This window comes from Phascolarctos cinereus, unplaced genomic scaffold, assembly GCF_003287225.1.
Source record: "Phascolarctos cinereus isolate Bilbo 61053 unplaced genomic scaffold, phaCin_HiC Scaffold_5;HRSCAF=322, whole genome shotgun sequence".
Lineage (NCBI taxonomy): Eukaryota > Metazoa > Chordata > Mammalia > Diprotodontia > Phascolarctidae > Phascolarctos > Phascolarctos cinereus.
Window position 1 is genome coordinate 273,898,849 of NW_027555958.1, and position 22,223 is coordinate 273,921,071.

General features: G+C 39.5%; 1 protein-coding gene across 1 annotated transcript in view; it reads right to left on the reverse strand.

Annotated features, from left to right (window-relative positions):
- Nucleotides 1-8,079, reverse strand: part of PECAM1 (platelet and endothelial cell adhesion molecule 1) — a 120,834-nt gene extending 112,755 nt beyond the window's left edge. The window contains exon 1 of the mRNA XM_078155877.1: nucleotides 7,916-8,079. Coding sequence (XP_078012003.1) covers nucleotides 7,916-8,015 — 100 coding nt within the window. The 5' untranslated portion in view covers nucleotides 8,016-8,079. The remainder of the gene's footprint in view (nucleotides 1-7,915) is intronic.
- Nucleotides 8,080-22,223: the final 14,144 nt, after the last annotated feature.

The following is a 22,223-nucleotide window of genomic DNA, read 5'->3' on the forward strand; positions in this document are numbered from 1 at the left end:
TCAGGACAACTGGAGATGATCCAGGATGCAGTGGACGAACGTGGCGTCTTCAATGCCTGAGCAAGCTCTAAGCGCTCCACAGCACCTGCTTCGGCCTCCTTCGTGGCTGTTGGAATAGATTCTTCTCATTCACCCATTCCACTGCGGGGAAGTCTTTACATGCTTGGGGTAGACATACCCTAAACTCATCAATGGGTTTGAGGCCCATTGGTTACCTCAACCTGGTTTAGCCTGTCTGCTGAGATGATTTACCAGGGTGTGGCCACTGTGCATGCTACAGCTTCTCAGAGCCACAGGTGAGAGTTGGGTGAAGGCAGACACCAAAGGTGGTTGAACTCAGCAAGTCCTCATACCAGAGGTGCTAGTCCTCCTGAAACACCCCATACACCACACCATATGAGCTATGTGCTAAAGAAAGGAATTTCTGTAGAATTTCAGAGAGGAGAGGAACAAGGTGATCTGAGATCTAAGAATAAATTTGGATAATGGGTTTTAGAGGTAGAAAAGACCTTAGGAATCATCTAGTCAAATCCCTTTTACATAGGAGGAAATTGAGACTCGGGGAGGGGTGAGTAATTCCTCTGAGTCCAACCAAATTCAGTTTGCTTTCTACCCTACCCTACTGCTATATAACATTGCAGCAAAAGTATTTCTTACAAGTAATATACTGTAAACTATATCACATAATTGGGAAGCTGGCTAATATTGGACATGGAGACCATAAGGCCTAGGAATAAATTATACTTCTTGGCACTTGCTCTCTGCATGAACCTCAATTTCTTCATCTAGAAAATGAATATAATAATATTTGTCATGTAGACTTCACAGGGTTTTCTTAAGTCTCAAATAAAGTAATCATATAATGTACATGAAGCACTTTGTAAGCCATAAGAATATGACATACGGATGTCAGCTCTTGGAATTCTTTATGTTTATCTAAATGATCTCTTATGTTCTTTCCAACTCTGAGATTCTGTGAGTATTGAAATACAAACTCCAAAAGACCAAGGTTCTCTCGGGGTTTTAAGCATCAGCTTTTCACCAACCTTTCACCCTTATGTCTTGGATGAAGACACAGTTGTTTATAAGAAACGGCCTGTTCCAGGAATCCCACATGCTGAACACCCCTAGTGCCAAGAAATGCCAAATCATGAGGTGAGGACTGAGCCAGATTTTTTCATCTCCAATTTTATTGTTGCTGTGGGGTTTTTGTCTTACTTTTTTTTTCTAATCCAAATCAGGTTAACAAGGTTATTCCTTAATTGTTGGATTGTTGTTGTCTTGGGGGGCAGTTTTGCAGTGTGACAGATCAAGACAATTTCCATATAGGATCCAAAGGACCATTCATTTATTAGAAAGGGGTCTCAAAGAATTTTTACTGGCAGTTTTAGGAAATAATACCTAAGACTAAGCTCTGAAATACAAAGTAAATTACACAGAAAGAATAAGCTGAAGGTTGAGGTGGCGGGGGGGATGAGGGGGTGGAGAATGGAACTGGTTGGATAAAATAACTCCATATTTGACAAGAATTTCTGGGAAAACTGGAAAGCAGTCAGGCAGAAAACACATTTAGATCAACCTTTTATACCACATATCACAATAAATTCAATGATGTAAATATTAAATTAATTAATAGATTTAGTGATACAACAATCCCACAACCAAAAGGATACTTTATTGAATTTGACAAAATAATAACATTTATCCTGAGAAATACAAGGTAAAAAATATCAGGGGAAGTAAAGAAAAATATAAGAAGAAAGGAGGCCTTGCCACAGGAAAGAGCTACCTCCCAGTTTATGATCACACAAGGAGACTGAGTCAAGGCCAAGGTCAAAAATCCATAGACCTCTTCAACCTTCCCTTTATCGTACCACTAAAAGAAAATTAAAATGGAACCAAGTATTTTTAATATCTATGTTGAGAAGGGAAATTCTTAAGCCAACATGGGATGAAAGTGGTGAGTTAGTCAATAAGTGTTTTTAAGCATCTACTTTGTGCAAGGCATTAAGCTAAGCATTAGGGGCACAAAGAAAGGCAGAACATGATTCCTACTTTCAAGGAGCTCATTTTGAAGAGACTTGAAAGAAGCTAGGAATGCTAGGAAACAAAGGTGAGGAGGGAGAGCTTTTTATCCATGGAGGACAGCCAGTGAAAACTCTTGGAGTAAAGAGATGGAGTGTCTCACTCAAGAAACAGTGGGATCAATGTTACTGGATTACAGAAGGTCTGCCTCAGGCCCTTTCCCCTTACTGCATAGTGTCCCTGTGGTCCACAGGCAGCCAAAGCGGGCAATACTGCCCCCTGGGGGATGCTGGAACCACGGGGGAGTGCAAGTGGGAGGCGTTGAATAAAAATAAGGGTGAGGGTGGAAGCATAAGGAAAGAAGAAAAGAGAAGACAATTTTGAAAAACTGTACATGTTTCATCTGTTGTATAACAGAGTTAATGTCTTAGTGATTATATTATTTTCCAAATAAACATACAAATGCAAATTATAACCAATCAATGGTCAAGTCTGCCAACAGGTCTTAATAAGCAAGTGTTGGCAAGTGAGCATATGATACATTGTTGGGAAGTCCAGCATGCACCAGTAGGAATATGTGCATGTAATGACTTGTTTATAATATGATACTATATGGTTACATGATACTATATTGCATCATCAAAATTTCAATGCAGGGAAAAAAATCTACAAATTTACAATGAATTATTAAATTTAAGATGCATCATTTTAAAAAAAAAAATTTTTTTTGGAATGGCACAAATATTCAAAAAAAACATTAAAGGGTTAAAGAAAGTAGATTTCCAGGGGGTGCTGAGTAAGTTTTTTTTAAAGGGAGCAGCAGGCCAAATAAGTTTGGGAACCTCTGCTGTAGTACCTAGAATTGTGACTGAATGAGTCTTTCACATTTGATAGAGACTACGCCTCAGTCAGATAGATTTAAAGACACAGGCAGTTCCAGTTGCCAACGGAAAGGAGCTGTTCCTACCCACATGGTAGGCCAATTGTAGAATGTCCACATCTTTACCAGGTCTCTTGTCCTACAGAAGCAGGTCCCTTACATCTTCCAGATGAGTGCCTCCATTTTAGGTGTTTTGAGCATGTGCTAAACCTCTGGTAGACTAAATTCATTAAGTGCACCTTTTTTTTAGGGCATTTTCTTTGGAAAAAAAAATCTTATTTCATTGAAATATTTTGTTTTCACATTACCTTCATTTCTTTGTTTAATATTATTCTATTATCCCCCAATTCCATGTTAAAAGAATTTTTAAACATTTTTAAAAAAAGGTTTGAGTTTCAAATTCTATCCCTTCCCTCTCCCTGAGATGGTAATTAATCCAACATGAATTATACATGTGCAGTTGTGAAAAATATTTCCATATTAGTCATTTTGTACAAGAAGACTTGAACAACAACAACAAAAAAGAATTAAAATGAAAAACAACATGCTTCAGACAAATTTCTAAGCTTTTCAAATGGCATTTTACTCAAAAAATTTAGGATACAAAAGTTTTATGACCTTTCCAGTTGAAGATGGGAACATTTTACATTTTGTAAATTTTTTAAAACTTTTCTTTTTTAAAAAATGTTTTATGATATATTTAACAGCAGTAAAATTCTACAAATCTTTTGGTGTTTGATGTAAATATCCTTTTAAAAAATTAATTCTATTTTTTTCCACAATGTAAAAATACAGACCCAGAATGTTCATGGATTCCCCTGGGCACAATTGAGCTACACAATGATATCAGAGGAAAAGAAGCCTAGGGGAAAACATGAGCAGGAATCATTTTCCTCAAAACTGTGTTCACCTCAGATACACCTTTGTCCTTCCTAAGCAAGTTTTAAGAAATACTGCCCCCAAGGGTGACAAGGGAGGTTAGAAGAGAGAAAGTTGCACACCTGCAAGAAGAAATAGGAAACAGTAACTCTATCCACTTGAGAGCAGGGATCATCTAAAAGGGAAAGTTGATTGCCTCTTTAAATAAACACCTCTAAAACCTAGCCATTGTTAATGAGAGAGAAATGGAAAGAAAAACTATCATGGTTTGGGATCTACCTGAAAGTACCCTTTGTGGAGCTAGACAGGTCCAACAACAACAACAAAAAATAAGTTAAGCACCTAAATGGAATACTAGAAAAATTTAAATATGGTAGCTTACAGGTGATCGCTGGATGGCAACAGAAAGGAGTTTACATGTTTCTCAGTGATGCCTTAACAAAATTGACCATCAGTTACAGCATAAAAATTCATAAACAAATACATAAGGGAAGAAATATATTTTTAAAAGCCTTTGAAGAACAAATAAAAATTTAAATGGAGGCTAAATAACATAATCCTAAAGAATACATGGGTCAACAATGACATAAAAGAATGCTCTAAATCACAAATAATAAAAGAAATGCAAACCATAAAACTCCAAGATTTCCCCTCACACTCCGCAAACTGACAAAGATGACAAAGGATGGAAATAGTCAATGCTGGGGGAGAACTGAGAAGACAGAAAGATAGAGCATTGTAAAGATGTAAATCAGTACAACCATTTTGGAAAGCAATTTGGAATTAGGCAAATAAAGTGACTAAAATGTTCAGATCCTTTGACCCAGAGATTCCATTACTAGCCTTAAAACCCAAGAAGGTCATAAGAAGAAGAAAGTCCACATGTATACCAAAATATTTATAGCAGCACTTTTAATGATAGCAAAGAATCAGAAACAGGTAGATATTCATTATTTGTAAAATGGCTAAACAAATTTTGGTACCTGAATGAAATGGAATATTATTGTGCTATAAGAAATAACAAACATATGTTCAAAGGATATGAACAGGCAGTTTTCAGATGAAGAAATCAAAGCTATCTATAGTCACACGAAAAACTGCTCTAAATAATTATTGATTCGAGAAATGCAAATTAAAACAACTCTGAGGTACCACCTCACACCTATCAGATTGGTTAATATGACAGAAAAGGAAAATGATAAATGTTGATGGGAATGTGGGAAAATTGGAACACTAATTGCTGGAGTTGTGAACAGATCTAACCATTCTGGAAAGCAATTTGGAACTATGCCCAAAGGGCTATAAAAACATGCATACCCTTTGATCCGGTGGTACCACTACTAGTTCTGTATCCCAAAGAGATTTTTTTTTAAATGGGAAAAGGACCTCTTTGTAAAAAAATAATAATAATAATATATATATATATGTATGTATGTATGTATGTATGTATGAATTTATAACAGCTCTTTTTGTGGTGGCAAAGAAATGGAAATTGAGGGGATGCTCATCAATTGGGGAATGGCTGAACAAGTTGTGGTATATGAATGTAATGGAATACTATTGTGCTACAATAAATGACAAGCAGGCTCTCTGTGACCCTATTTGGGATTTTCTTGGCAAAGATACTGCAGTGGTTTGCCATTTCCTTCTCTAGTTCATTTTACAGATGAGGAACTAAGGCAAACAGGGTTAAGTGACTTGCCCAGGGTCACACAGCTAGTAAGTGTCTGAGATTAGATTTGAAATCATGAAGATGAGTCTTCCTGATCCCAAGCCCAGTGCTCTCTATGCACTGCATCATCTAGATGCCCTTTACAGAATTAGACAAAATAATAAAATTCATCTTGAGGAATACAAGGTAAAAAATATCAAGGGAAATAATGAAAAATATAAGAAGGAGGCCTAGCAGTGTCACGGGAAAGAGTCAATTCCCAGTTTATGATTACACAAGATAGAGACCGAGACAGGACCAAGATCAGAATCTATAAATCTGTTCAAACTTCCCCTAATCTGAACCCGTCATTAGCCAGCTTCAATTAATCCAGAAAGTACAAATGACTGATATTATCTTCAGAGAGATTTACATTTTCACAGAAAGTAATGAATCTAAATAGACTTGTTGGTTTTAGTAACAGGCTGACAATTCTCCTATTAATGTCTAGGGCACTGCCGTCACCATCCTCCCCTTCCCCCAGGCTCACAGTCTAGGTGTCATCCTGGACTCCTCACTATCTCTCATTCTACCCCACTCCATATCTTATCTGTTACTGTCAATCTTGAATATATTTCCCTCTCCCTTCTGGTATTGCCATTATCCTGGCACAGGCTCTCATCATTTCACACCTGGATTATTGCAACAATCTGCTGGCTGGTCTGTCTGCCTTAAGTCTCTCCCCTCTCCAGTTCATCTTTCATTTAGATCCCCAAATGATTTCACTAAAGTGACTGTCAGATCATGTCACTTTCTTACTTAAATAAACTCCAGTTGTTCCCTATTACCTCCAGAATGAAATACAAAATTCTCTGTTTGGCATTCAAAGCCCTTTCATAACCCAAGCCTCCCACCTACCATTCCAGTCTCTCCCCACCACATACTTTTCCATCCAACGATACTGGCCTCCTTGCTGTTCTTCCAACAAAAGACTCTCCCTCTTGGCTTCAGGCATTTTCTCTTGCTATCCTCCTTTCCAGGGATTGCCCGTCTTTCCTCATCTCCACCTTCTGGCTTCCTTGGCTTCCTTCAAGTCCCAGGTGAGATCCTACCTTTCCCAGGAAGACTTTCCTAGTCCCTCTTAATTCTAGTATCTTCCTTTTTAATTATTTCCTATTTATCTTGTATATAGCTTGTTTGAACATATTTGTTGGCTTGTTTTCTGCCCATTAGACTGTGAGCTCCTCCAGGACAGGGACTGTTTTCAACCTTCTTTTCTTTGTATTCCCACTGCTTAGCACAGTATTTGGCAGGCAGTGGGCACTTAATAAATGCTTATGGACTGACTGATGAATAGGGAAATTATCCTCTAAATCACACCATGTAGGTGACCTCTTCTTCTGCTTATGCCTATAGTTTTGTCTTGCCTAAAGGGAAGATTTCTTTTTGGTCAGCTTCCCTAAAGCTGGTCTCCTATGCCAACTAAGACACAATAGAGGCTAGGAGACTGGACTTGGAAGGGGCATGATCTGAGTTAAAATCCCATCTTATACTTCCTGTGTGACCATGGGCAAGTCACTTAATCCATCTGAGCATCAGTTTCCTGATCAAAAAAAATAATAGCCATAGTAACTACCTTAGAGGACTTAACTTTTACCAGCCTCTCAGCCCAGAAAGCTCAGAACCTAATCACAACCTGTTAATAAGGTTTTAAATTAGGCAGAAAGATGCTCCTACATCCTAATCCATTTAAGATGTATAAATACTTTTCTTTGATGACATTAAAAAGAACAACCTCACTAGGTATTTATGGATTTAATTTTTTTATTTAATTTTTATTTTCAGTTCTGAATAGCTAAGCCCTGGAAACAGAGTTCAGTTCTAAACCCCGTGTTTGGTGGAGGAGAAGTGAGAGGAGTGGTTCTCTATCCTTTCTGCTGTCCTCACCCCCTTGGCTATACAGCTTTGAAAGAGAATTAACTGATCGACAGGAAACATTACATGTCCTATAGGGAGTTAGAGAGTCATACTCCAGACAGACATGGATATAGAGAGACTTTGGGAAGGAAGCAAGAGCCTAAGAAACCAAATGAGCAGCCCACCCTGCAAAAACACCATACCCAGAATCAAGGGGAATTATGAGGACTCTTGGAAGAAAGTTAAGACTTTTAGGCTGTATTGCAGAAGAAGCTGTGAGTTGCTTTTGCCACACATGTATCCTATGTGTATGCCTCTTTACCCACCACCAAGAACCAGAGTCATTTCCACCTTCTGAAGACCTAACCCTCAAGTGTGAGTACAAGATTGAAGAGTAACCCTGACTAGGTGCTATGTATGTCAACCACTTAGCAAACTTAAAGGCACTACATAAATATATAAATTGCTATTATTGTCTGTGAATCTATTTTCAAACCCAGTTCAAAAGTTTGAGGAGCAAAGTAGAGCCATACAGTTCAGTTCTCTAATTCAGCACTACTTACCCAGAAGGCTACCTTTGCTCCTTAGGGGATCAAAGGGGATTGTTTTTCCCAAGCCTGAATTCCACAGGTGTACGCTGGTGTTTTGGGACACGACATACATCACTGTAGCATTTCTGCAACAGGAAAAAGGAAGGAACTTCTGATCTGTGTAGTGATGGCATCAGCAATGTTAGCATCCAACCCACTGTCTGAGAAGAAAAAGAGCTCTGTATCCATGGCAATGAATAACCAGGAAGTGAGTGGGGTGTGTGTGCGTGTGTGTGTGTGTGTGTAAGACTACGAGAGAGAAGAGAGGAGGAAGAGAAGGAAAAGGAGAGAAAGAGAGAAAGAAAGAGAGGAGAGAGCAAAGAGAGAAAAAGAGCAAGGGAGAGAAAGAGATTCAGAGAGAACATCATCAGCTAGCAATAGGATTTTTCCTTCCCTGCATTTGGCTCTTCTCAAACATATTTATAACAAATGAGCTATTATGTTTGGCCCCTCTCCAGCAGAGTCTCCAGAGTCACAGGTAGAGGAAGAGACATGGAGGTCACTAGCCAGATGGAAAACACAAATTGATAAACTCTCGCTATTGATAGCATAGGAAGGAAGGTGTTTTTTTTTTCTTTCTTCCTCTTAAAGTCATATTGCACAGATGCCAGAAGGGGAGCTTAAACTCTCTTAAAAAGAAAGGAATGAGGAGAGCCAGATAATAATGATTAATTCTTATGTGTTATAGTACTTTACAAAACAAAAATATGCATTATCTCATTTGACCCTCCCAACAACCCTATGAGCCAATCAGGACCAGTATTATTACCTCCCTCTGGAAGATGAAGAAACTGAGGCTTGGAGAGGTAAAATTATTTTAACCCCAGGTAATGTTGCTAGAAAGTAGGAGACCCTGGGACTAGAATCTAAGTTTAACTCCATTAATCAGTCATTCAACAATTATTTGTAAAGCACGTGTTTCATGTCAGCTGCTATACTAAGGACTGGTAGAAAAAAGTTACTGATATCACAGGAAGAATTTTTTTTTCTCTGAATACATAACTGCATTCATGGAAGTCAGAGGTCAGACTGAAGTATTCAGGGTCTTCCTCATCAAGAACACAGAACGGGCATTTTGCCAATGAAACCAAGAGATTGAGTTTGTAGTGATTCTATGCCAACAGCTGATTGACTTAGCACACGCTGTGCTCTTACCTCATTCCTTTCAGGAAGTGACGGTATAGAGTCCAGGGGTGGGGAACCTGCCCCCTCGAGGCCACGTGTAGTCCTCTAGGTCCTCAAGGGCAGCCTTTTGACTGAATTCAAATCCTAATCCAACTTTGGATTCAGTCAAAGGGCCGCCCTTGAAGACCTAGAGGGCCACATGTTGCCCTCAAGACTGCAGGTTCCCCACCCTCGGCAGGACAAATCTAGTTGCTGCCCACTGATATATTACTACTTTTTTTCTGAGACCCTCAACTTTCCCATTTCCTCCCATGGTCTAGCCATCCACGTGTCATGAGCAGTTAGCTGCCCCGTTCTATTTACGCCTATTCTCAGATTGCCACGCTTCACTTCAGGAGGGGAAAAAAAAACAAACAACAGCAACAAAAATCTAAGAACCAAGAGAAAAATATTCACCACCACTGCAATCTTGTAAATAAAAATGACATTAAAATGCTTCTTAACTCATTAATTGCAATCCAATCTTGACCCCAGGGGAAAGAAGAACAGCATTTTCTCTCCTCTCACTAGAGAGGTGAGGCACTAATTGGTGCAGAATATTGCAGGTACTGCCAGATATAGTCAAGTTTTTCTTTGCTACTAGAGAAGATTCAACGTGAGATAGGGAAGGGAATTGTATTGGAAAATTATTTTTAAAAGGCATAAATAAAATTAGCAGAGGGAGGAGAATCTATGAGACTTAATGGGATTTTAGTGGTAAGACTAACACAATTCTCACTCCCTTCAATACCCAACATGTATAGAACAATGGGATACTATAGTAGCTGACCCTATTCTCCCAAGAATACAAATGACAACCTATGTGGTAAGAGGCTATGAAGTGTAGCTGTAAGTAAAAATGCTGCCTTTGACATCAGAAGACCTTGGTTTGAGACCTGACTCTGAAGCTTACAGTTGTGCAGCTGTGCCTAACTCCTCACGACCCCATGAACCATAGCATGCTGATACAGTCCATGGGGTTTTCTCAGCAAAGATACTGGAATGGTGTGCCATTTCCTTTTCCAACAGACTAAGGCAGAGGTTAAATGACTTGCCCAGGGTCACACAAGTAGCAAGTGTCTGAGGCCAAATTTGAACCAAAATCTTCTTGACTCCAAGCCCGGTGCTCTATCTACTGAGCCATCTCCCTCCCCCTGTGAAACTTACAGTGCAACATTTCAAACTGAATGTTCCAGGCATTTTAAATTCCACACGTCCAAAACTAACCTCACATTTTTTCTCAGAAACCCTCCCCTTTCCCAGACTTCCCTATTTCAGTCAAAGTTACCATCATCCTTCTTCAGTGCTTACAAGGTATCAGGCCCTAGTGCTAACTTCTGGTAAGTTTTAAGTGCGAAAACAAAGAAAGACAAAACACAATCTCCCAGGTTTGTGACTCTCCCTGCCTCATGTTTTTTTTTTAATCACTCCAGTCTATCCTCCACACTGCTGCCCAAGTAATTTTCCTTAAGTGCAATTCTGATGTGATTCCTTTCATCAAATCCAATGGCTTCCTATTGATTCTAAGTTAAAATGTAAACTTCTCACTTTTGCCCAACCTGGGCCCAACTTATTCTTCTAACCTCATTGGATGTTGCTTCCTGTCTTGCACTCTAAGACGCAGTCAAATTGGCTTACTCTCTGTAACTCATAAATAATATTCCTTCTTCTGTCTTCATGCCTGTGCACCAGCTGTCCTCCAAGCCTGCAATGAATTCCTTCCTTACCTTTGCCTCGTGGCGTCCCTCTCTTCCTTTACCGTCTTCTGTATAAAGTCTTTCCTGATCCCTCAATTTCTATTGCCCTTCCTTCCAAACTATCTTGTATTTAATTACTTTGCATATATGTGTATTTATTCAGTCTATATTTTTGTTGTATATGTGTGTGTATGTAACCAGGAGCTCAAATCCATTTGCTTCTTATTGGCCATGCTCCGTGTCTGTGTGAGGGGCAGATTTGGCAAGGGCTTAGGTGAAATGAGAACTTTGCTCTGGCTTCCAGCTTCTAGAGAGGATGCAGATTGTTCTAGATATACACACAAGTACATGTATAAGTATACATATCTGTATACACACGATTGTCTCCCCTTTTCATCAGACTATAAGCCCTTGTGAGTAGGGATTGTTTTTCTTTGTACTTGCATCCTCAGTGCCTAGGGGATGGTGGGTGCTTAATAAATATTTACTGATTAGTTGATAGTGAACAAGTCATCTAAACACTCTAAGATTGAACGGGGATAATAGTATTTGCCCTACATTTTTCACAGGGTTGCTGTGAAGACAGATCTTTTTAACCCTAAAGTGCCATAGAAATGTATTATTATTAGTATGACCAGACCACTTGAACCAATGGCCATGGTCCACAGCTTGGAATGGGATACATATGACTCAGATCAGGAGGGAAGAAGGATTCTGCCACATCTTCCAGAGTAGGAACAAGGCCTTCAGCAACCTGAGGTAATTGCATCCTTGGAATGGACATCCAGCGATGGATGAGAGCCATCTGCTGGTTCTTGTAGTAACTGCTAGTAAGTAAATGGGCAGAAAAGGCTCTACTTGATTGTTCTGATAGATGGTGCTGTTCGGATAGACTATCGGGCCTGGAGTCAGGAAACTCATCTTCCTGAGTTCAAATCTGCCCTCAGACTCTTACTAGCTGTGTGACCCTGGGCAAGTCACTTAACCCTGTTTGCCTCAGGTTCATCTGTAAGATGGAAATGGCAAATCGCTCCAGTTTCTTTGCCTAGAAAATCCCAAAAGGGGTCACAGAGAGTCAGATACAACTGAGTCTCCTATGGCCAGTCACTTGGCTGAGCCCCAAGTGTGGCTCTAAAGGGTACATTTTGGGATCATAGTATATAACTATAGGATGGGTTGTATAGAGCATGCACAGATATTCCCTGTCTACTTTCAGCCGAATGCACGAGTGACAGCATTCTGGTGATCTTCCAGACCTTTGGTGACCCAGCGCTGAAAGGACTGACTTTGTTTTAACCACAGGAAGGAGAGATACCTTGTTGCTTAGGCATGCAGTTTAGACCCTAGCCCTGGAAGCTCGTAATCTGGAGTCCACCTGAGGACAATTGCCCATTTAACCCTGACAGTCTTATGGTCACCAAGAACTGAATATCCTCCACCAAACTAACTATAGCTAATATAGAGGGGGTACCCAAATTGGTTGCACTATATGGTTGGATTGCAATAATCCACTCTCAAGGACCATTCCCTTTTCTCTACCTTCAAGACAGGCCAAAATGAGGAGTTAAACGGGACATGATAGGAACATTGATCCCTGCTTCCAGCACATCCCTGAGTCTCAAGCCTTCTGTTCCCTGGCATGGCTGATGTTGAAGGGTATTAGAAATGTGCAAGAAAAGGGGTAAGGTCACCAGATCCCATCTGGCAGTTTCCCACTGTCAGGGCCAGTCTCTTGGGCTTACATCATGAGATGGTTTGTTAGCCAAATGCATACACACACACACATATACACATACACACACACATATACATATATATATATATATATGTATATATGTATGTATGTATGTATATATACCCCAAGATGGGATGAGGCAGAGAAGTAAAGGAGAGTATGATAACCAGAACTCCACAGAGGGGAATCACTTCTACTGGGAGGGTGAGCCTAACCCTGACACTCTCCACCCCTCACACTGCCAACCCAAGGCTTGTAACAATCTCACCTTGATGGTGACTAGGGTTTTCTGGCATATTAGTTACTTGAGAGCTGGTATCTAGGAGGGCTATGCCATGATACTTCAATGCAAATTTTCTTACCTTTATAATATACCAACGTTTCTGAAATAAAAACTCAAAACAAAACTTAAGGCTAAGTTAGAAAATCCTATCTTTAGTAGGTGATCTTGAAAATGTATCAGAAAAAATAATGCGTGCATCACTACAAATCACAACAAAGGGAAGAAATGTTAAGATTGCATAGATTGTCATAAATCATAGCAATTAAAGCCAGGAGGAAACTGAGGTCCTGAGAAATTAAATGACTTGTGCCCAATATCTGAAAAGTAGCCTGTGGCAGAAACAGAATTTGAACCCAGGTCCTCTAATCTCAAATCCAAAATTATCTGAATCTGCTCTGAGATTTCAATCAATCAATAAGCATTTACTAAGTGCCTACTATGTGCCAGGCACTGTGCTAAGTGCTAGGGTTACAAAAAGAGTCTAAGAGGCTTATACATCTAATGAGGGAGACAAAATGCAAACAAGTATAAACAAAGCAAGCCATATGCAGGATAAATAGGAGATAATTAACAAAGGGAAGGCACTGGAATTAAGATGGGTTGGAGAGGATTCCTGTAAAATGTGGGGTTTTTGTTAGGATTTAAAGGAAGCCAGGAGGTCAGTAGCTGTGCTGACACAGATGGTAGTGGTGGCTTTGGGGTGGATGGAAAATGCCCAGCCTGGCCTCTAGCAGCCTTTCTTCAGGGGACATGTTGCAGCAGATGAAAGGTTAGATCAACATATCTGTGCTCTGAGGTTTCCCAAGATTTTGAATTATTGCAACATGAGTGTCACCACCTTCTTTTCCTGTATTCAAGACCATTTTGGTACTGAATTCTTGCTCAGGGTTTATACATTCAATCTTGAGCTCTTCTCAATAATTATTACTCTCTATGGCAAGAGTTCTTACCTTGGAGTCCATGGACAACTGAGGGCAATAGATTTCAGGGGTTCTGTGAGTTCAGATGGGAAAAATACATCTTTACTTCAATATAAGTGGTTTCCTTTGTACTCCTTTGTATTTTGTTTAAAAACATTATTCTGAGAATTTCACAGGTTTTAGCAAACTGCCAAATGGGTCCATTACACAAAAAAAGTTTAGAACCCCCCTGCCTATGGTTTCTCTGGGAACAACAGAATATGCTTTGTTTTAGTTCTTCTCTTAGGTTATTCAATTTATCTCATGTAAGTAATTAAGGTCACCAAAGTGTTTGAACTTAAAGTAACTTTATGTAACCTGTGCTTGAGAAACCAGTTAGAGAAGGCTAGGGGCTGTCTTCAGTTGTCCTGGTCTATATCTTACCACTGGACCCAGATGGCTCAGGACCCAGTGAGGCTGGTGATCTTGCACAGCCCTCTCTCATGTAAATACAATTCACTTGCAAGTAGTAGCATCATCTTCTTGATGTCGTGGACCTCTTCAAGAATGAAGGACAAACAACAACAATTAGAGAAGGCTATTGCAATATTTTGGGAAAGATGTGATAAGGGTCTAAACTAGGGTGATGGTTGTATGAGTGGACAGAAAAGGAGAGATGCATTAGATATTATAGCAGTAGAGTGAAAAAGATATTATGATTGATTGGATTATGAGAAATGGAGAAGAGTGAAGAGGTGAAGATGACATTTTAAACTGCAAATCTGGGTAAACTGAAGGAAGATGATGTTATATGCAGAAATAGGAAAGTTAGGGAAAGGAATGGGTTATAGACGTGTGAGGGTACCCCCCCCCCGACTGATATGTCTATTTTCTATGAGTGACCTCAACAGGCAAGTGCACTGGATGCAGAGTAAGCTTTGTTTGCTGAAAGGAGCGAATAAGGAGCCTTCAGTGAGACAAAGTCTTGCTCATTCCCAGATGCCTTTTTGCTGGTGTTTGCTGGCTGACCTTGCTGTTGCTGCAAAACATCCTGCTTCTGTATCCCACCTGTTCCTGGGAAAGACTGTCCATCTTTCACCCCAAACCCTCCCCAAATCTTTCATTTGTGGTTTCCAAGCATAAATTGCCCCTGTCTCTCCTAGGCTGTGGGCTCCTTTGTGCTTTGTACTGGGGTCCTTCAGCACTACTGTCTGATTTTCCTCCTAACAAAACTTTTCTGCTTTTAACTCAGCTTGAACTCTTCTGCATTTTGTGGGGAGGGCTTCGCACAGTTGACAGAGAGAAAGACTTGTTGAGTCTGAAATACCTATGTAACATTTAGGCAGAGATGTCTAACAGGGAGCTGGTGATGTGACACTAGAACTTGGGAGCTAGATGAGAGTGAGATGTGTAGATTTGGGAATCAGTTGCATAGAGAATATAATTGAGCTCATGAAATGATGAAAAGAGGGGGAAAAAGGAAAAAGAAGAGGGGCCATGACAGGCTCATACAAATGATGTATGGGGTGGTATGGGGAGGGGAATGGCTAATGATCTAACAAAGGAGTAGTTATAAACAGGTAAGAGAATAATCCAGGAGATAACAGTGTCAGGACAATGCTGAGGAGACCATATCGTGGAGGAGGAGGTGGTCAACGATATTCAAAAACCGCAAAGAAGTCAAGAAAGATGGGGTGGGAGCAATGGAGGAGGGAACTGGATTGACTCATTACAAAATCATTTGGGAGAGAGTTTAAGTGGTGAGGTTAATAGGAGGTGAGAAAATTGAAGCTTTTTGTAGTTTAGCAGTAGACTGGAGGAGAGATATGGGATGTTATCCTGAGGGGATGAATTGCGGAAAGTGGAGCGTTGGGATTTTTTGAGTTGGAGATCTGAGCATGTTTGTAGGTAGCATAGAAGAAGCCAGTGGATGAAGAGAGGATGGCAAGAGGCACAATGAGAGGCATTAGCCTTGGCAAGGAGGAAGATCACACCTTCCTCCAAGACTGAAGTGAAGGGGATAAAGGAGGTGATACTAAGGGAATTTAAGGCACAGAAATCAGGGAGGAGCTCATGACAAATAAACTCTATTTCTTAGTTATATATAAGGTAAGATCCTTTGTTGAGAGGGATGGAGAAGGGCCTGAAGAAGCAAAGAGATAGAGGCCCTGTATCTTCTCTCTTGAGAAATGACTCGATCTATAAGCAAACCCCCATTTCAGTACAAATCAGTCTTCTCTTTTTTGTTTCCATTTTCTCTCTACACCAGTTCTTTGGCAAGTGTGGCTAATGGAGAAAGAAGAAACGCTCTGTCCCAAAAGCCTCCCTCCCCACCCCAAGGCCAGTGCACAGCAAGTCACTGTTCCCTCTCCTTAATCAATCACAACAAACTATCTTTCTCAAGGTTAGTTCAAATAGCTAGTGAGGTAAATAATCACCCCTCATGTTTTGATATTATATGTTCTAATTAATCAGGACTTAGGAGAAAAGCATACTTGGATTACAGAGGAATCCTGTCATTTAATCATCCACTCCATGTCATGGCTTGTAATAACAATAACACTTTTTAATGCTTTTATTGAAATTTCAAGGAGTGGATCATTTTACAATAGGTGCTGTAGGAGGTTTGAGAGGAGATGTTTAGATTTGGGGGTAGGGAGAATAGTCAGTCAGGGATTGAGGTGTATCAGTAAGATTCCAGTTGAAACTGGATAACAAATCTGTAGTGGACAAATTCAGCATATTTGTGTGACTTCAGTAGGGTTCAGCAACACCAGAATAGAATCTGAGAAAGCAGTGAGTGATATTTGGAAAGGAATCTGCAGAAAAAGGATAAGGGAGCAAAGGATTCAAGGGAAGAAGGCAATAAAGTTGAACTGGTTCACTAATGGGTCAAGATTTCAAAGGGACAAAAATGGCTTGTACTCCCAGAAACCTGCCTTCCCTGGGAGTATAAGCTGGAGGGAGAGTAAAAGGAAGAGGTCTGATGGGGAGGTAATGTGCTAACAATACATGCAATTCCAGAGGGCACAATGGAGGGGAAGGGAGAAAAGGACAGGGATTTAGGAGAAGCAGGGTTGAAGTGAATGGAAATGAGGAAGTTCGACGACCTGACTGAATCACAGGGCTTCAGAGAGGAGCAGGAGTACATTTACTAGCTTCAGAACAACAATCTGTCATAATCTTACTACGCTCTGGCCTAGGCCACAGAGAGAATGTTGATTTGATTTTTCACTGAAGTGGGGAGTAGAAAGGGGAGATCATGGGAGAAAGGAAAAGTACCCACAACTGTGGTCCTTGGTCATTCTGGGTCTCCTGGTGTTTGAGCCCTAACTGGTTATGTACGGGAAGTGATTGGTTTATGGAACCACTCTCATCAAAACTAAACAAGGCAGTAACGTCGGCTGAAACAACGAAGTGCCTCTCAAGTTACTGTGAAATTGTAATCAATTACATCAATTGATTTTGCAGGTTTGCTCTTATAAATCATATTGGGATACAGCAGGGTGCTGGCTGTAACAAAATCCCTTATTTCTGCAGAGCTGAGCTCTGGCAGATATAAGCTGATGAGCTAAGTCCCTCTTTTCAGTTGGTCCTAACCAGCCTCCTTGTGTGACACTGATTTCCATGCTGTCAAGCATCCCACTTGTCACAGCATTTGTAATATTCTAACCACAGGAAAGAAACTGCTTGATACTACTACTCCCCTGACATGCCCAGTAGCTTATTATTACTGATCAACCTATTTCCCTATTCCAGTAAATCCTATGAATATACATTAATCTCATGACTATGCATTTCTACTCATTCCTCTTTTTCAACTATAAAAATACTCTGTATTCTGCCATGAATATCCTTGGCTATTGAGGAGAGGTGGATCCCTTTTATTGGCAATTGCTAATAAATTGATTGACTTGCTGATTTGAGCATGATCATGCTCAAAACTGCCTCAGTATCTCTTTATCACAATTTTTATTGACATTACTTCTACTAATTTTGATTCAGGTAGTCTTAAAATTTATTAATTAGCATCAGCAAAAGCCAATGGTCAGGGGCAGCTAGTTGGCACAGTGGACGGAGCCCCGGCCTTAGAGTCAGGAGAACCTGTGTTTCAATCCAGCAGACACTTGATACTAGCTGTGGGACCCTGGGCAAGTCACTTAACCCTGATTGCCTCGCCAAAAAAAAAAAAAAAGATAATGGTCAAATAAACTTGCACAACAAATGCTATAATCTCACATAAATAAACCTTTAGCATTTAAGAAAGAACCAAATAAATCAAGACAATTGTTTCAAAAAACGTTTCCCTTCCCAAATGTCTGAAGTTCTACTACTTAAAAAAAAAAACAGTTGTAATCAAAGTATATATAGTTTTAGTTTTACTGATCTTGTTTTGTATCATTTCATATAGTCTTTACATACTTCTTTGTATTCTTCATATTGATAGTGTTTTGTAGTGCCCATTAATGGGCGCCATTAATGAACTGAGTCCATTACTTTCTTCCATGGGTCTGTTTTCCAGTTTTTTCCTCAAGTGCTCTCATTTCTTTATAAAAAATATTTTAAAACTTAAAAAAAACCCACCTTGTTTCATCTTTTCAGGGAATTCTAGTTGAATTTGTGCCCAAGCTGTGTTTTGAGGCTTTGCTTGTAGATCTCTTAGACTTACTCTCTTCCTCTGGGTTTCTGTCTTGAGTGCCCATGTCGCCATAGCAGCTTTTTGTCTTCAGGTTCATTTTTTTGTTTATTCTTCCAACCTACTTTCTGACTTCAGATTTTATGTTAGGGCCAGGCTTGGCAGACTTCTGGAGGGAAGATCTGGGCTGGTCCTATTATTGTTTTCTTGAGGTGTTTATTCCAAAGCTCTCAGGAAAAGCTCAGAGTGGGGTCTGCAAGCTTTTAGTTTTCCCAAGATGGTCTAATTCTGAGTCTGATCAATGTCCCTTTAGTTTCTGAGTTCTGCAAGTTCTTGACCTTGGTCTGAGTAACAATAGGCTGCTGCTGGATTCAGCCACTACCAAACAGTGAGAAAGCTCTGTTGGTTCAGTGACAGAACTTCCAGCTTTCATTTGGTCTGAAATTCCTGTCCTGGTTTTTCCTGTTTGAATTGCTGGAAGCTGGAAGTGAGAATCTGCTCTGCTCCTGAGGTCTAAACCACACTACTGCTGCTTGTTTCTAAACTTCTTGGCTCAGTACACAAGACAACTGTGATCCTTCCTCACCTTGAAACTCCACCTCTGGGAGTAGCTGCTGTCCTCAGTCTGCCTTGGATTTGTGACCCAGAACTGGGTAGTGGGCAACAAAGCTGTCAATTAGTGACTATTCCCACACCCTAAATGAGGTCACAACCTGATATAAGGTGTAAGTCTGGAACCTCTTTTTGTCCCAGTCCACCTCTCTCTATCCTGAAGTGGCCTTTATAGCCCCACGGCTTCTGGCCAAACCCCTTCCCCAATATCCTGACTTGATTTCCTATTTCAACTTGGGCTGGAAAAAAATGGTATTTGTTTTTTTTTTTCTTGGATTTCTTCATTAGAATTCAGTCTGGTGTGTTTTTGAGATCTGTTTTGGAAGGGCTTGGTGGGGGGAGAGGGGGAAGTGCTCACCTTACTTCTTCCTGCTACTCCCTCATATTGCTTTTCAAAATATTTGTCCCAATCTATAATTCCACCAACAGTGTCTGAGTGCCTATTTTCCCTTAACCCCACCAACTCTGAATTTTATTACTGCCATGCCAATAAGTATAGTTGTATTTTAAGGTTGCTTGATTTGTATCTGATTATATAGCACCTATGTGTAACAACCTATATCAACTTCTGTGGCTGAGACAGAAAACGTAGATCACGGGAGTTGAGGATATTTAGATGTCAAAAGGGCTGTGTGGTGCATATTAATCAACTATGCTAAACTTTACTCTTCTATACAACTACTTGATTTATTGCCTTATTCTTTTACCTCAGATTCCAAGGCAATCGAGGGATATTTCCTCTTTAATTAATCAATTAGCTCTGAACCCCACAGTCCAATTTATTACAGAATAGAGAAACCACCTTTTCCCTAAGTTTTTGCCCATCTCTATGCATCAAACCTCCAAACAAACTCCTAGGCTTAAACAGCTTATTATATAGTTTAACATTTTTAAATGTAAATATTTACAACGTATTAGCTATGAAAAAGATTCCTATATACCTCTAAACATCATTGCTACTACCGACTTCTCCATAATTCTGGAAACAGACCCTTATGCCAGTGTCTGAGGATGGCAAATCTCTCAAGAATTCTCTTCATGTTTCCTTGTAAGATTAGTTAAATTTAGACTCTCAAAAAGTTTTTAGTACTTTCTCTTGGTCTCTCTTCTCCACAACTATAATTAAATTTCCCTAATTCTCAAAGATGACAGTTAAAACTGTAATTACCCATTTACTCTTTAAGATGCAATAATGGAATCCATTGTCCCTGACGGTGGGGCTGGTGCTCACTTTGTAATTACTTTACCCAGTATTCTCTTCCCCTCCCAACTTCCCCATCCTACCATTTCTATGAAATGTCCTTCTGAAATATTTAATGATTTAGCCAATACAATATCTGAAAAGCAAGTACTGCCTTAAATAAAGGGGTTCTTAATCTTCTTGGGTCATAGACCCTATGGGCAGTAAGGTGAGGCCTATGGATTTCCTAGAATGTTTTTAAATTTACAAAATAAAATAGGAATACAGTGGAAACCAACTATACTGAAAAAGAAACATCAAAATATTTTTTAAAACAAGTTGAGAGGGCAGCTAGGTAGTGCAGTGGAAAAAGCACCAGCCCTGGAGTCAGGAGGACCTGAGCTCTAAACCTGGCCTCTGACACTTCCTAGCTGTGTGACCCAAGGCAAGTCCTTAACCCTGATTGCCTCCACTCCCCCCCAAAAAAAAATCAAACTAGTTTGGACCACAGGTTAAGAAGTGTTTTACATACTTATCTCTGGGGCTTGTAGGTTTTTCTATTGTTCAGACTTCTTGAAGTGTGTCTTCTTGCAAACTTTTCAAAGCTTAACTGCTTCTTTAATCTCCATCTTTTGCCTTACATAGAATACCAAGTTTTGCTAGCCCCATGATTCTGAATTTGTATGAGTTGTATTCCAATAAATACTTGGAATATTTTGAAAGCTGACTTACAGTTGGCAAATCTTCTGACAACTGTCATATCCTTTTGCCACTTCCATTGGCATATATTGTCATACATTTGTACCAATTTCACACACATATACATGAAATTTATATATATATCTTGAACATCTTTTATTGGTGATAATTGGTTTTTCCATTCTAAATTTTAGAGTTTAAGAGAATTAGCAATTTTATTTGTGCAAAAGCTTCTTAATTGATGTAAGTGAAAACCTATTTCCTTTTATGGTGTTCCCATCCATTCTAGACAGTTCTCCCCTTAGCCAGTTATCAAAGATACTTCCATTAATTATTCTTGTAGTACAACTTCTTATATATATTTTGAGCTTGTGCCATGTTAAGCTTGTGGTATTATGATGGTGGTCTAAACCAAATCTCAGCCAAATTGCTTCAGTTTACCCAAGTAGTTTTTGTCAAAAAGTAAGCTATTTTGAGGCAGCTAGGTGGCACAGTAGATAGAGCTCTGGCCTTGGAGTCAGGAGGACCTGAGTTCAAATCTGCCCTCAGACACATGACACATACTAGCTGTGTGACCCTGGGCTAGTCACTTAACTCCAACTGCCTCACTAAAAAAAAAAAAGTAAGCCATTTCTTCAGTAATTTCTGTTCTTGGGTTTATTAAAGACCAGACTATTTCTTGTTTAGTCTGTTGTGATTTTTCCACTACTAGCTCCAATATTTGGTCTTGTATTGATTGTTGTTTAATTTCTGTCTCTCTCAATGCCTGATACTTTATGTGTTGCTTCTGGTACGTTAGCTGTTTCATATTGTGGCATGTTACCAAACTGGCACTCTTATTCTGCTCACTATCTACTTTGGTTGAATTTTCTATCCTTAAAGTGGTCTGGTGGGCTATTCTTCTCTCTGGCATTTCTGTTCGTTCTCTGAATAGTAGGCAAGAAGTCTGGCTCTCTTTAATCCTCTCACCCCACTTTCTTGAAAGGAAATTATTCCCTTCCCCACTCAACTTTTTTCTAATTTGGAATCTTTAGTAAAGCTAATCATACATATGTCTATAGAATTAGAAATTGCTAGAAATTAGATCTTTCAAATGATTCTTAGCTTTTCTAATATTAATTTGAAACGCTTGTCAATATTTCATTTCACATATTAAACATGACTTATCAAAATCATTTGGAAGTCTGGTTTTCAAATTTTAAGTTACATATTGATAAAAATTTAATTATTAGTACTCTATATTCTGACAATGGAGGTAGTTTAGTCAGTTAGAATCATACAAAATTGGAGCTAAGGGTTACCAAAAAATGAACCAAATAAAGCATCTTCATAACAAAGAAAAATTTCTATTTCAAAAATGAAGCAGGACACATATC